Here is a 12,956-nt window from a genome sequence, read left to right as displayed (position 1 = left end):
AAATCTCTGAAACTGGAAACACTTATCTCCCTCACTAGCTTTAAGCACCAGCTGTCAGAGCAGCTCATAGATTACTGCACCTGTACATAGCCCATTTATAATTTAGCCCAAACAACTACCTCTTTACCTACTGTATTTATTTATTTATTTTGCTCCTTTGCCCCCCATTATTTCTATCTCTACTTTGCACATTCTTCCACTGCAAATCTACCATTCCAGTGTTTTACTTGTTATATTGTATTTACTTCGCCACCATGGCCTTTTTTTGCCTTTACCTCCCTTATCTCACCTCACTTGCTCACATTGTATATAGACTTATTGTTCTACTATATTATTGACTGTATGTTTGTGTTACTCTGTGTTGTTGTATGTGTCGAACTGCTTTGCTTTATCTTGGCCAGGTCGCAATTGTAAATGAGAACGTGTTCCCAACTTGCCTACCTGGTTAAATAAAGGTGAAATAAATAAATAAATAAGACCGTTTCATCCCCCCAAAAACATGAATTTCCCCATAGGCCAAAGAGCCATGGCGGAGTTAGTGCCTATAAAAATACGCTCTATTCCACATGCAAAGACACGTACAAACTCATTGTGTTGCTACACACTCACATTAATACGATTAGAATGATCTAGAACAGAGAGGTGACAAACTAGTGTGTGTGAGCACCAAGCGTGACCAGGTCAGACAGGCCACGAAGACAACAGTCAACACTGAGGGGAACTGAGGCTGACAGAGTCCAATTATAAACCACACACACACCATCTCTCGCTTCACTCACTCATCTACTCCAGAGCTTAACAGACATGTCTACCACCCTGCTGTGCATCGAGATGGACTCTGCAACCGCAATGGCTCATCTCAAACTCTAATCACTGTGATTAAAGAGAACGCTCTCTTGCTCTGTCTGCTCAGACTAACATACGTCACTTTGAGGCAGTTACCAACACGTTGAGGGGAAACGGTGAGCATCACAGTGACACCTTGTTCTCTGCCTGCCTGTCTGCATCCTATTAAATAACAGTCATCTCACAACCTGAAAACTGATTCGTCACAAGGAGGAGAGATAAGAGGAAAATGAGAGCAAGAAAGGGAGTAAGATGAAGAAAGAAAGAAAAAGAGAGGAGAAAGAAATATAGGGAGCGAGAAAGACCGAGCTAGCCAGAGCCAGAGAGAGGCTACATGGTGAACAGCTCTCTAACAACACAGGGTCAGTCTGTACACTGTATGCAGTGCTGAGCACAGCCATTAGTCTAGTACATTAGAGTTCAGACCAGACGTACCGCTGCAAGCTCCATCTCGCCATCTCCCTAGTCCACACCACAGTCCATTAGCTATGTTCAAAGAGTGGGCAGACTGCTGCAGTAGCTAATCACTCACCCCACACACTACACTCTGCCTAATAGTTTACATGGCAAAGCAATTACCAGCATGAAATATATGGGTTAGGAGTACAATAATGTTTTTTTGTCGATTAGAATACCACATACAGTATGGCAGGCAATCCTTATGAAAAACTGTAATAAAAGAGGAGAAAAGAATGCTTTGCAAAGTGAGTCCATGGATTTCTTTCATATAATAAGACAGTTTGGCTTGAGAAGGAAATGGTGGAAAGGCTGTTTCAAATCTCTCTTGGCAATCTAGTTGTTTCAACAGAAATGTTACAACTGAAAGAGTCAGACAATAAAATTGGCTTCTAGCACACACATTTACAAACAAACAAATGGCAACAATAACAAAAAATACTTCAGATGGCTTTATAGTTGTAGATGGCCAGATGCTGATGAGAGTTAGGCATCTGTGGGAGCTTACCCTCCCTCCCAGCTGAGACAACATCTGGAGACGCTCAGCAAACACACAGCAGTCGTTTACACATCTTTACACTGAATTACACCTCATTTAGAGCAAAACCTGGACACACTCCAGCGTTACAGACAGAGAGAGAGAGACAGAGAAAGAGCGAGAGAGAGACAGAGAAAGAGCGAGACAGAGAAAGAGCGAGAGAGAGAGAGACAACTGAGTCCCAGGAGATAGCGATAAAGAGAGGGAGGATGGATGGATGGAGAGAGGGGAAGGGAGGGAGGAAGAGCGATTCAAGTGAATCACACCATAGCCAGGGAGGTGTAAAGTCACCATGATGATACAGAAAGATGTGTGGAACCAAGCGGATTACAATATCTTATCTGTCTCTCTCTTTAATCATCCTTCTTTTCTCAGCCCCATACATACCTAGAGGAGGCTATGGCCTGGTTTCTTGGGCCCGGCTCTGTGGTCTAACTTACAGCACCAGAGATAGAGATGCCATAATGTTACCTGAGAGTTGACGGTCTGACCCATGGGGATGCGTGAACACTCCAGAGCATACTGCTTCACACAGAAGTAACAACCCTGAGAGAGACAGAGAAGGAGAGAAGAAGGAGAGAGATGATATACTGGATAGAATATCATACACTGTGCTACTATACTACTCAGGCCTCAACAGATATCATTTCTCATGAATTATGTGGTGGGTGTGTGGTTACAATGACAAACAGTTCTAAACACATCTCCTACAGTGTGAGAATAATGCATAAAATACTCAGTAGGAAAGACCCATTTAAACTAAACTCTTCTGTCTTTAAGGCCTTGAGTCAAATTGCACATAATGATGGCACATAATCTAAACCTGAGGCCCATGTTAAGCTAATGGAGTAGGAGGGGTGAATGTGTAATATGGAGTAAGAGACACACACACATAGACAGAGAGAGAGCACGAGAGAGAGAGAGCGTACCCCATTATAAACACCCCAACAGTAAACTCCACCCCCAACCTCTCACACAGACATTACAACAGAGGCATTAATGGCATTAACTTGGCGCAAACAGAAAACACATGAATCACAGAAAGGACACCCCTGCCCGACTCCCGGTTCAACCCATGCCAACTAGCTGTTAGTGGCCAGGGCTCCATGTAGAACTCTCCACTGGAGGTCCCCTCCATCTAAAACCCACCATACTCTCCACCCCACATATCCCCTGCCACTGATGTGTCTTCACTCCTGTTAGGCTCCTAACGTTCCTCACTTTAACACAGAGGTTATAAAGGACTTTACCTCCCACCCCTTCAAACTCCCCCAGGCTCAGAGTGTTAAAATCAAACAAGTCCTCCAGACCCCCTCGCCAGTCTCCAGTCTCTGCTGTCACCTCCAGTGGCGGAAACATTGGTGGCCCCTCCCCTTTGGCAGCTCAAAAACCCCTCTTACCGGCTCAGACAGTGCCTCCTGGACCTCCTCCAGGAATCTCTCCAGCATCCTAAGAGAATTTATTCCTGTTTGTTGTGCCAGGACTTACGGGATTTTCCACCCTTCCTCTCCCAGCAGTCGCAGGTCACCCAGCCTTTATAAACCCGCTGCCATCCGCCGACTGAACCGATCTCAAAGGGATGGCTGGGTTGTGGAAGATAGGCTCCTCCCACACCCACAGCCCAGGCTCCACACCCCCTTCTCGTGGGGGCCTTAGCAGCTGCCAGGCCCTCAGCACTGCAGAGTAAAAATCAGAGAGACCTGTGGTACTTAGCCCCTCCAGCCTCATGAGGAATAGCTGCCGGTCCAACCCTAATCTGCCAGCTCTCCTCAGCAGCGCGCATGCTGGTTCCCTCCAGCCGACATCAGTATGGTACAGCAGTCTCTGCACCACCTTTAGTCCGAAAGAAGCCACTCTACTCTCCAGTTCCACCAGGCTCTGTCCTCCTTCGTGGACGGTCATGTACAACACTGCAACCCTCAGCCAGTGATGGCCCGACCAGAAAAAGTCCACCAGCTTGCGTTGCAGGTCTGCGAGCAGACCGGCGGGGGGGTTGAGGACAGCCAGTTTATGCCACAGGGAAGATGCCACCAGGTTGTTGATTATCAGCACCCTCCCTCTATATGACACTTGGGACAGGAGCCACCTCCACCTGGCCAGTCTTGACACCACTGCCTGTGACAGCCCCTCCCAGTTCTTCCTGACCCACCTCTCTGAGCCCATGTACACCCCCAACATTTAAAGCCATTCACAACCTCACTGCAAACCCCCTGGAAGCAGAGGGGTCCTATCCCCCCATAACAGAGCTTTGCTCTTGCCCCAGTTTACCTTAGCAGACGAAGCTTCCTCGTACACCTTCAGACTAGTCTCTAGTGCCTGCATATCCTGATCATCACAGAAACGCCATCTGTAGACGCTGACACTGCTATGCCTGTCACCACACCCATGCCTGTCCAGCACACTCCCTGCAGTCTCTTACGTAGCAGGCGCAAAAAAGGCTCAATGGCTAGTGTATATAACTGCCCCAATAGAGGGCATCCTTGTCGAATGCCGCATCTCACACAGACTGGCCTACTGACCTTCACAAAGGTCAAAAACTTTTACACAAACCCCAAAATCACATTAAACAGATATTCATGGTCCACTCTATCAACAGCCTTCTCTTGATCTAAAGAGACCAGTCCAAAGTTCACATTAGAACCTCTCGACAATTCCAACATGTCCCTGATTAAGAACAAGTTGTCCGTGATTGAGCGTCCCGGTACACAATATGTTTGGTCCTTATGTACTATCCTAGATGGGACTTCAGTCTGTTAGGTAAGACTTTGGCAAATATCTTGTAGTTTGCACAGAGCAATGCCACAGGCCTCCAGTTCTTAAGTTCACACAAGTCCCCTTATTAGGGCAGGAGAGTCAGAGCCGCCCGACGGCAGCTCATCGGCAACTCTCCTACCCCGACGCATTCACGCAACACGCAAAAGAAGTCCAGTCCAATTATTCCCCAGAATTTTCTATAAAACTCCGCTGGGAGTCCATCGACCCCCGGTGCATGGGCGGGGGACATCTGGGTTACGGCCTCTGCCAGTTCATGGGACAACAGAGGAATGTCCATTTCATCTTGCTGTGCCAGAGAGAGCTTAGGGAGTTCTGCGAACAAGACCTGCGCACACATAGGATCACACATTTCTTCCCTATACAACTCCACAGTTCGCTCCCGCATCTCCCCCACCACAGAGGTCACCCGCCCATCAGACAGCCGTAGACAATGCATACCCTTGGCTTCACTGCTCTGTCTTTACAAACCAAAGGAGGAGGAGCTGGGAGCATCCATCTCCTTCGGCATTGAGAACCTAGCTCTTACAAGTGCTCCCTTTGCTTTAAACGGGAAAAAACTGCCCAGGTCCCTACGTAATTCAGCTAAATTAGCCTGGAGGCCTACATTGCCTTGCCCCTCTACCTCCATCTCACTAATACTACGCTCCAGTTCCCCCAATACTATCCTAGCCTCTGAGGATGAGAGAGCTGTATACTGTTGACAGAAAAGCAGAATTTGGACTTTCCCCACATCCCTTCATTGACTCAGAGACTCACACTCCTCTCTTCGCTGCCCCCACCTTTCCCAAAAAGTCTGGAAACCTGAGCAAAAAGTGGCGTCTTGTAAGAGCTTTACATTAAACTTCCAATAGGATGCCTGCCGAGGCCCTGGTGAAATAGACAGCCGAGCCATGGTTATGTGATGATCCGAAAACCCCACCAGGAGAAAGGTAGCGCCCAACAGCCTATTGCTCTGATTCCTGGACATGTAAAAACAATCAAGTCGGGCTGCACTCACCCTAGCCCCAAAGACCTTCACCCATGTATACTGTCTTGTGTCAGGATGTTAAGTTCTCCAAACATCCACTAGGTCAAACTGGTTAATGATGTCCCTTAACACTCCCACTGACACTGAATGAGGCTCTCCCCCATTTCAGTCTTTCGTAAAATCCATTGTACAGTTCTAGTCCCCGCCGACCACCAGCGTCTCCTTAGGCGCTACCTGTGAGAGTTCCTGTCTACGACTCCCAAATAGAACCCCCCTCTCTCTCCCTGTGTTAGGCGCAAACACATTTATAAAGACAAAACCCATGTTATTAATTTCTACTTTTACAACAAGCAGCCTACCCCTACACACCTCCTTTGAGGAGCAAATTTTTACAGACAGACCCGGTACAAAAAGGACTGCCACCCCTGCACTAAAATTTGTCCCATGGCTCAACACACTTGCCCCTTCCCACCAGAGCCCCCAATCGACTTCATTCACCACATCACTATGCGTCTCTTGCAGAAACAACACCTGTACTTTATTTGTTTTACATATTCACCCAACACACTCCTCTTTCCCACATCTCTGGTGCCATTTATATTGAGCGAGCCTACCCGTAGAGTCTCCATAAGAAGTGGGAGAAAATCCAGCAAAGAAAGACACCAATAGCAAAGCTAAAAAAAACAGTGTCAGAAAGAAACTATTAATCTAAACAGTGTCTGAAGTTAGACCCTTACGCACTGTTGTAACACACTTCCTCAACCTAAACTGTTTCCTGGGTGAGAGGACACCATGCCCCTCATTTTTCATAGCATGTTGTACTGATCTTCCAAACATTCTCGGATCAGAAAAAAAAGCCTCAAGATTAACTTTTTCCCCCGTGGTCTCATTCAGGAACTTTGTCAGTTCCCTCAACGTGTACTTTGACCCCTCTGCTTGACTGGCTGTCAGCTCCGGACCCATTGAAGAGGAGTCTGAGAAAGTCCTCCTCGTCATCCTCTTCCTCAGACTCACTTTCCTCCTCCTCTCCATCTCCCATCCTGACCACCTGCCCTTCCTCTCTGGTCAGGACATCTCCCCCCCAGCACCAGGCAAAGGTTCCTTGGTGCCTTTGACCACACCAGCATCTCCCCTTCCACCTCCATTCTTCTCCCCCTTTTTCCTTTTCCGCTTGACACCCTCCTCCTCCCCCCTAGTCTCTTACACACTATACTCTCCTCATCCAATAGCATAACGTGACTAGACCCAGCCTCAGCTACCCCACCATCTCTGGCATGACTAGGCCCAGCCTCATCTACACGACCATCCCTGGCATGACTAGGCCCAGCCCCTTCTGTCTGCGTCTCATTGCCCCCTGCACGTTGACCTCGATTTCCCCCACTGGGGGCGCTTGTACCCTCACCTTGTCTACAGCCTTTATGTGGGCACGCAAAGCTCTTATGCCCCAAATCCCCACACTCCAAACACCGTAGACTATCTGTGCTGGAAAACCCTGCGTAGAGCCCCTCCCCATGACTCACTTTAAAATGCACATTTAGCTGTTTCTCATTGTTATTCAGAAACATGAACACTTGCCTCCGGAACAAAACAACATGCTTAACAGCATCTGCCTGAAAACCTGCCGACAGTACACGAAAACCGCTAGCAAACTTACCAAAACCACTCCGCTCTTTCCTGATTTGATCAACCGTAATAAACAGAGGCAAATTTGCAACTACCACCCTTGTCGAAAGGGTAGAAAGAGGCGAAATTGGCACAAACACACCCCATACAAAATATTCTACCACCTTAACTCCATTCTCAGGAACACACCTGAATTCATGCCGTAACGACAGAGTCTCCTCCGCACTAGGCTGAGAAGCCATCGGGCACACCACACCTTCCAAACCCCAGGAAACGAACTCTGTCCTCTTCCACCCTAACTTTGAAAAAACCTGTGGATACCGCTAAAACAAATAGTGCATTAACCGTCCACCCTAGAAAATAAAATGTAAAGAAAAGACCAAAACAGAATCCAGAAAAAAAGTTAGGACAGAGCCCTCCACACCAAACACTCAAACTCCCAGCATGCACTGCAAGAGAGAGAGAGAGAGCGAGAGAGAAGGAGAGATAGCAGTAGAGAGAGCGGTAGAGAGAGCGCGCGTGCCGCGAGCGCTGGAGGTGTAATATAGAGTGAAAGAGAGAGACCCCAGGGCCGTGGGGTGACAGGGATGCAAGCTTGAGCCCCATAAATATCAATGAATTGGCGAGGGCACTAGAATAGTGTGCAGCACCCGGCCTCACCCTACTGGACTCAAATGTCTACTGTTTGCAGATGATCTGGTGCTTCTATCCCCAACAAAGGAGGACCTACAGCAGCACCTAGATCTTCTGCACAGATTCTGTCAGACTGTTCCTAAAAAGTTCCAGTAGCCAGACACTGCTGCCCTAGAACACATAAATAACTATATCTAACTAAACGTCAACACCACAGGTAGCAAAATATCACCAATATTTATCTGTTTATTTATCTTCTCCTGTTATTCGTACTACAACTATTTGCACATTGCTAAAACACTGTAAATCCAGGACTTAAAAATAAAGGTGTCATTGTACGCTGATGATTCATGTTCATTTAAATCCACAATTTGAATCCCTCCACAACCTCAGAGGATCCAGTTACTTTTTCTAACTTCTCTGGGTTACAACCAAATTAATACAAGTGTACTATATTATGTATTGGATCACAAAAAATACAACTTTTACATTACAGTGTAGTTTAGCAATAAAATGGTCTGACGGTGATGCTGGTGTTCATATCATATGATCTCACTAAAATCCATTTTAATAGAAAGTTCACAAAACTAGATATCTTGCTACCATGGAAAGGAATAAACCTGTCTTTTTGTTGAAAAATCACCCTGATTAACTCTTTAGTCATATCCCAGTTTACAAATTGGCTTATGGCCTAGCCTACACCAAGCAACCAGTTATTTTTATTATACAGTGCATTTGGAAAGTATTCAGACCCATTCATTTTTTACACATTTTGTTACGTTACAGCCTTATTCTAAAATTGATTAACTATTTTTTTCCTCATCAATCTACACAATACCCGATAATGACCAGGCAAAAACAGGTTTTTAGAAATGTTTGCAAATGTGTAAAAAAATACAACTGAAATAGTACATTTACATAAGTATTCAGACCCTTTACTCAGTACTTGGTTGAACCACCTTTGGCAGCGATTACAGCCTTGAGTCTTCTTCGGTATGACGCTACAAGCTTGGCACACCTGTATTTGGGGAGTTTCTCCCATTCTTCTCTGCAGAACCTCTCAAGCTCTGTCCGGTTGGAAAGGGAGCGTCGCTGTACAGCTATTTTCAGGCCTCTCAATGTTCGATCGGGTTCAACTCCGGGCTCTGGCTGGATCACTCAAGGACATTCAGAAACTTGTCCCGAAGCCACTCCTGTGTTGTCTTGGATGTGTGCTTAGGGTCGTTGTCCTGATAGAAGGTGAAGCTTCACCCCAGTCTGAGGTCCTGAGCGCTCTGGAGCAGGTTTTCATCAAGGATCTCTCTGTACTTTGCTCCGTTCATCTTCCACTCGATCCTGACTAGTCTCACAGTCCCTTCCGCTGAAAAACATGCCTTTTGGCAAACCCCAAGCGGGCTGTCATGTGCCTTCTTCTGAGGAGTGGCTTCCGGCTTGCCACTTTACCAGAAAAGGCCTGAATGGTGGAGTACTCCAGAGATGGTCTCCCATCTCCACAGAGGAACTCTGTGAGTTCTGTCAGAGTGACCATCGGATTCTTGGTCACCTCCCTGACCAAGGCCCTTCTCCCCCGATTGCTCAGTTCGGCCAGGCAGCCAGCTCTAGGAAGAGTCTTGGTGGTTCCAAACTTCTTCCATTTAAGAATGATGGAGGCCACTGTGTTCTTGGGAACCTTCAACACTGCAGACATTTTGGGGCACCCTTCCCCAGATCTGTGCCTTGACACAATACTGTCTCGGAGCTCTGTGGACAATTCCTTCAACCTCATGGCTTGGTTTTTGCTCTGACATGCACTGTCAACTGTGGGACATTATATAGACAGGTGTGTGCCTTTCCAAATCATGTTCAATCAAGTTGTAGAAACATCAAGGATGACCAATGGATACAGGATGCAACTGAGCTCAATTCCGAGTCTCGTAGCAGAGGGTCTGAATACTAATGTAAATAAGGTATTCAAATTGTAGATTTTTAATACATTTGCAAAAATGTCTTAAAACCTTTTTCCTTTTTGTCCTTATGGGGCATTGTGTGTACCGGTAGATTGATGTGGATGTATTTAATCCATTTTAGAATAAGGCTGTAACGTAACAAAATGTGGAAAAAGTGTAATTTCTCTTTGCTTATTTGAGCTGTTTTTGCCATAATATGGGCTTGGTCTTTTACCAAATAGGGCTATCTTCTCTATACCAACCCTACCTTGTCACAACACAACTGATTGGCTCAAATGCATTATGAAGGAAAGAAATTCCACAAATGTACTTTTAACAAGGCACACCTGTTAATTGAAATGCATTCCAGGTGACTACCTCATGAAACTGGTTGAGAGAATGCCAAGAGTGTGCAAAGCTGTCATCAAGGCAAAGGTTGGCTACTTTGAAGAATCTAAAATATATTTTATTTGTTTAACACTTTTTTGGTTACGGCATGATTCCATGTTATTTCATAGTTTTGATGTGTTCACTATTATTCTACGATGTAGAAAATTGTAAAAATAAAGAAAATCCCTTGAATGACTAGGTGTGTCCAAACTTTTGACTGGTACTGTGTATATACACTATCGTTCAAAGGTTTGGGGTCACTTAGAAATGTCCTTGTTTTTGAAAAAGCAGCATTTTTTTGGTCAATTAAAATAATATAAAAATGATCAGCAATACAGTGTAGACATTGTTAATGTTGTAAATGACAATTGTAGCTGGAAACAGATTTTTAATGGAATATCTACATAGGCATACAGAGGCCCATTATCAGCAACCATCACTCCTGTGTTCCAATGGCACATTGTGTTAGCTAATACAAGTTAATCATTTTAAAAGGCTAGAAAACCCTTTTGCAATTATGTTAGCACAGCTGAAACCTGTTGTTCTGATTAAAGAAGCAATAAAACTGGCCGTCGCGGATCAGGATGTCTTGCTCCCAGACAGACTAAATAACTTTTTTGCTCGCTTTGAGAACAATACAGTGCCACTGACACGGCCCGCTACCAAAACCTGCGGGCTCTCCTTCACTGCAGCCGAGGTGAGTAAAACATTTAAACGTGTTAACCCTCGCAAGGCTGCAGGCCCAGACGGCATTCCCAGCCGCGTCCTCAGAGCATGTGAAGACCAGCTGGCTGGTGTGTTTACGGACATATTCAATCAATCCTTATCCCAGTCTGCTGTTCCCACATGCTTCAAGAGGGCCACCATTGTTCCTGTTCCCAAGAAAGCTAAGGTAACTGAGCTAAACGACTACCGCCCCGTAGCACTCACTTCCGTCATCATGAAGTGCTTTGAGAGACTAGTCAAGGACCATATCACCTCCACCCTACCTGACACCCTAGACCCACTCCAATTTGCCCCAATAGGTCCACAGACGACGCAATCGCAACCACACTGCACACTGCCCTAACCCATCTGGACAAGAGGAATACCTATGTGAGAATGCTGTTCATCGACTACAGCTCAGCATTTAACACCATAGTACCCTCCAAACTCGTCATCAAGCTCGAGACCCTGGGTCTGGGTACTGGACTTCCTGACGGGCCGCCCCCAGGTGGTGAGGGTAGGTAACAACATCTCCACCCCGCTGATCCTCAACACTGGGGCCCCACAAGGGTGCGTTCTGAGCCCTCTCCTGTACTCCCTGTTCACCCACGACTGTATGGCCATGCACGCCTCCAACTCAATCATCAAGTTTGCGGACGACACTACAGTGGTAGGCTTGATCACCAACAACGACGAGACGGCCTACAGGGAGGAGGTGAGGGCCCTCGGAGTGTGGTGTCAGGAAAATAACCTCACACTCAACATCAACAAAACAAAGGAGATGATTGTGGACTTCAGGAAACAGCAGAGGGACCACCCCCCTATCCACATCGACGGGACAGTAGTGGAGAGGGTAGTAAGTTAAGTTCCTCGGTGTACACATCACAGACAAACTGGTATGGTCTACCCACACAGACAGCGTTGTGAAGAAGGCGCAGCAGCGCCTCTTCAACCTCAGGAGGCTGAAGAAATTCAGCTTGTCACCAAAAGCACTCACAAACTTCTACAGATGCACAATCGAGAGCATCCTGTCGGGCTGTATCACCGCCTGGTACGGCAACTGCTCCACCCACAACCGTAAGGCTCTCCAGAGGGTAGTGAGGTCTGCACAACGCATCACTGGGGGCAAACTACCTGCCCTCCAGGACACCTACACCACCCGATGTCACAGGAAGGCCATAAAGATCATCAAGGACAACAACCACCCAAGCCACTGCCTGTTCACCCCGCTATCATCCAGAAGGCGAGGTCAGTACATGTGCATCAAAGCAGGGACCGAGAGACTGAAAAACAGCTTCTATCTCAAGGCCATCAGACTGTTAAACAGCCACCACTAACATCGAGTGGCTGACTCAACTCCAGCTCACTTTAATAATGGAAATTGATGGAAATTGATCAAAAATGTATCACTAGCCACTTTAAACAATGCCACTTAATATAATGTATATACTGTACTCTATATAATCTACTGCATCTTGCCATCTTTATGTAATACATGTATCACTAGCCACTTTAAACTATGCACTTTTATGTTTACATACCCTACATTACTCATCTCATATGTATATACTGTATTCGATACCATCTACTGCATCTTGCCTATGCCATTCTGTACCATCACTCATTCATATATCTTTATGAACATATTCTTTATCCCTTTACACTTGTGTGTGTATAAGGTAGTATTTGTGGAATTGTTAGGTTAGATTACTCGTTGGTTATTACTGCATTGTCGGACTAGAAGCACAAGCATTTCGCTACACTCGCATTAACATCTGCTAACCATGTGTATGTGACAAATAAAATTTGATTTAATATCTGGAGCATCAGCATTTGTGGATTCGTTTACAGGCTCAAAATGGCCAGAAACTAAGAACTTTCTTCTGAAACTCGTCAGTCTATTCTTGATCTGAGAAATGAAGGCTATTCCATGCGAGAAATTGCCAAGAAACTGAAGATTTCGTACAACTTTGTGTACTACTCCCTTCACAGAACAGCGCAAACTGGCTCTAACCAGAATAGAAAGAGGAGTGGAAGGCCCCGGTGTACAACTGAGCAAGAGGACAAGTACATTGGAGTGTCTAGTTTGAGAAACAGA

The 12,956-nt window shown here is 46.0% G+C and overlaps 1 protein-coding gene across 1 annotated transcript in view; it reads right to left on the bottom strand.

Annotated features, from left to right (window-relative positions):
* Positions 1-12,956, bottom strand: part of LOC139541390 (KICSTOR complex protein SZT2-like) — a 173,931-nt gene that overhangs the window by 22,253 nt on the left and 138,722 nt on the right. The window contains exon 66 of the mRNA XM_071345992.1: positions 2,312-2,386. Within this exon, the coding sequence (XP_071202093.1) occupies positions 2,312-2,386 (75 nt within the window). The remainder of the gene's footprint in view (positions 1-2,311; positions 2,387-12,956) is intronic.

This window comes from Salvelinus alpinus, chromosome 16 (assembly GCF_045679555.1).
Source record: "Salvelinus alpinus chromosome 16, SLU_Salpinus.1, whole genome shotgun sequence".
Classification (NCBI taxonomy): Eukaryota; Metazoa; Chordata; class Actinopteri; order Salmoniformes; family Salmonidae; genus Salvelinus; species Salvelinus alpinus.
This window is presented reverse-complemented; position numbering and strand designations above follow the sequence as displayed.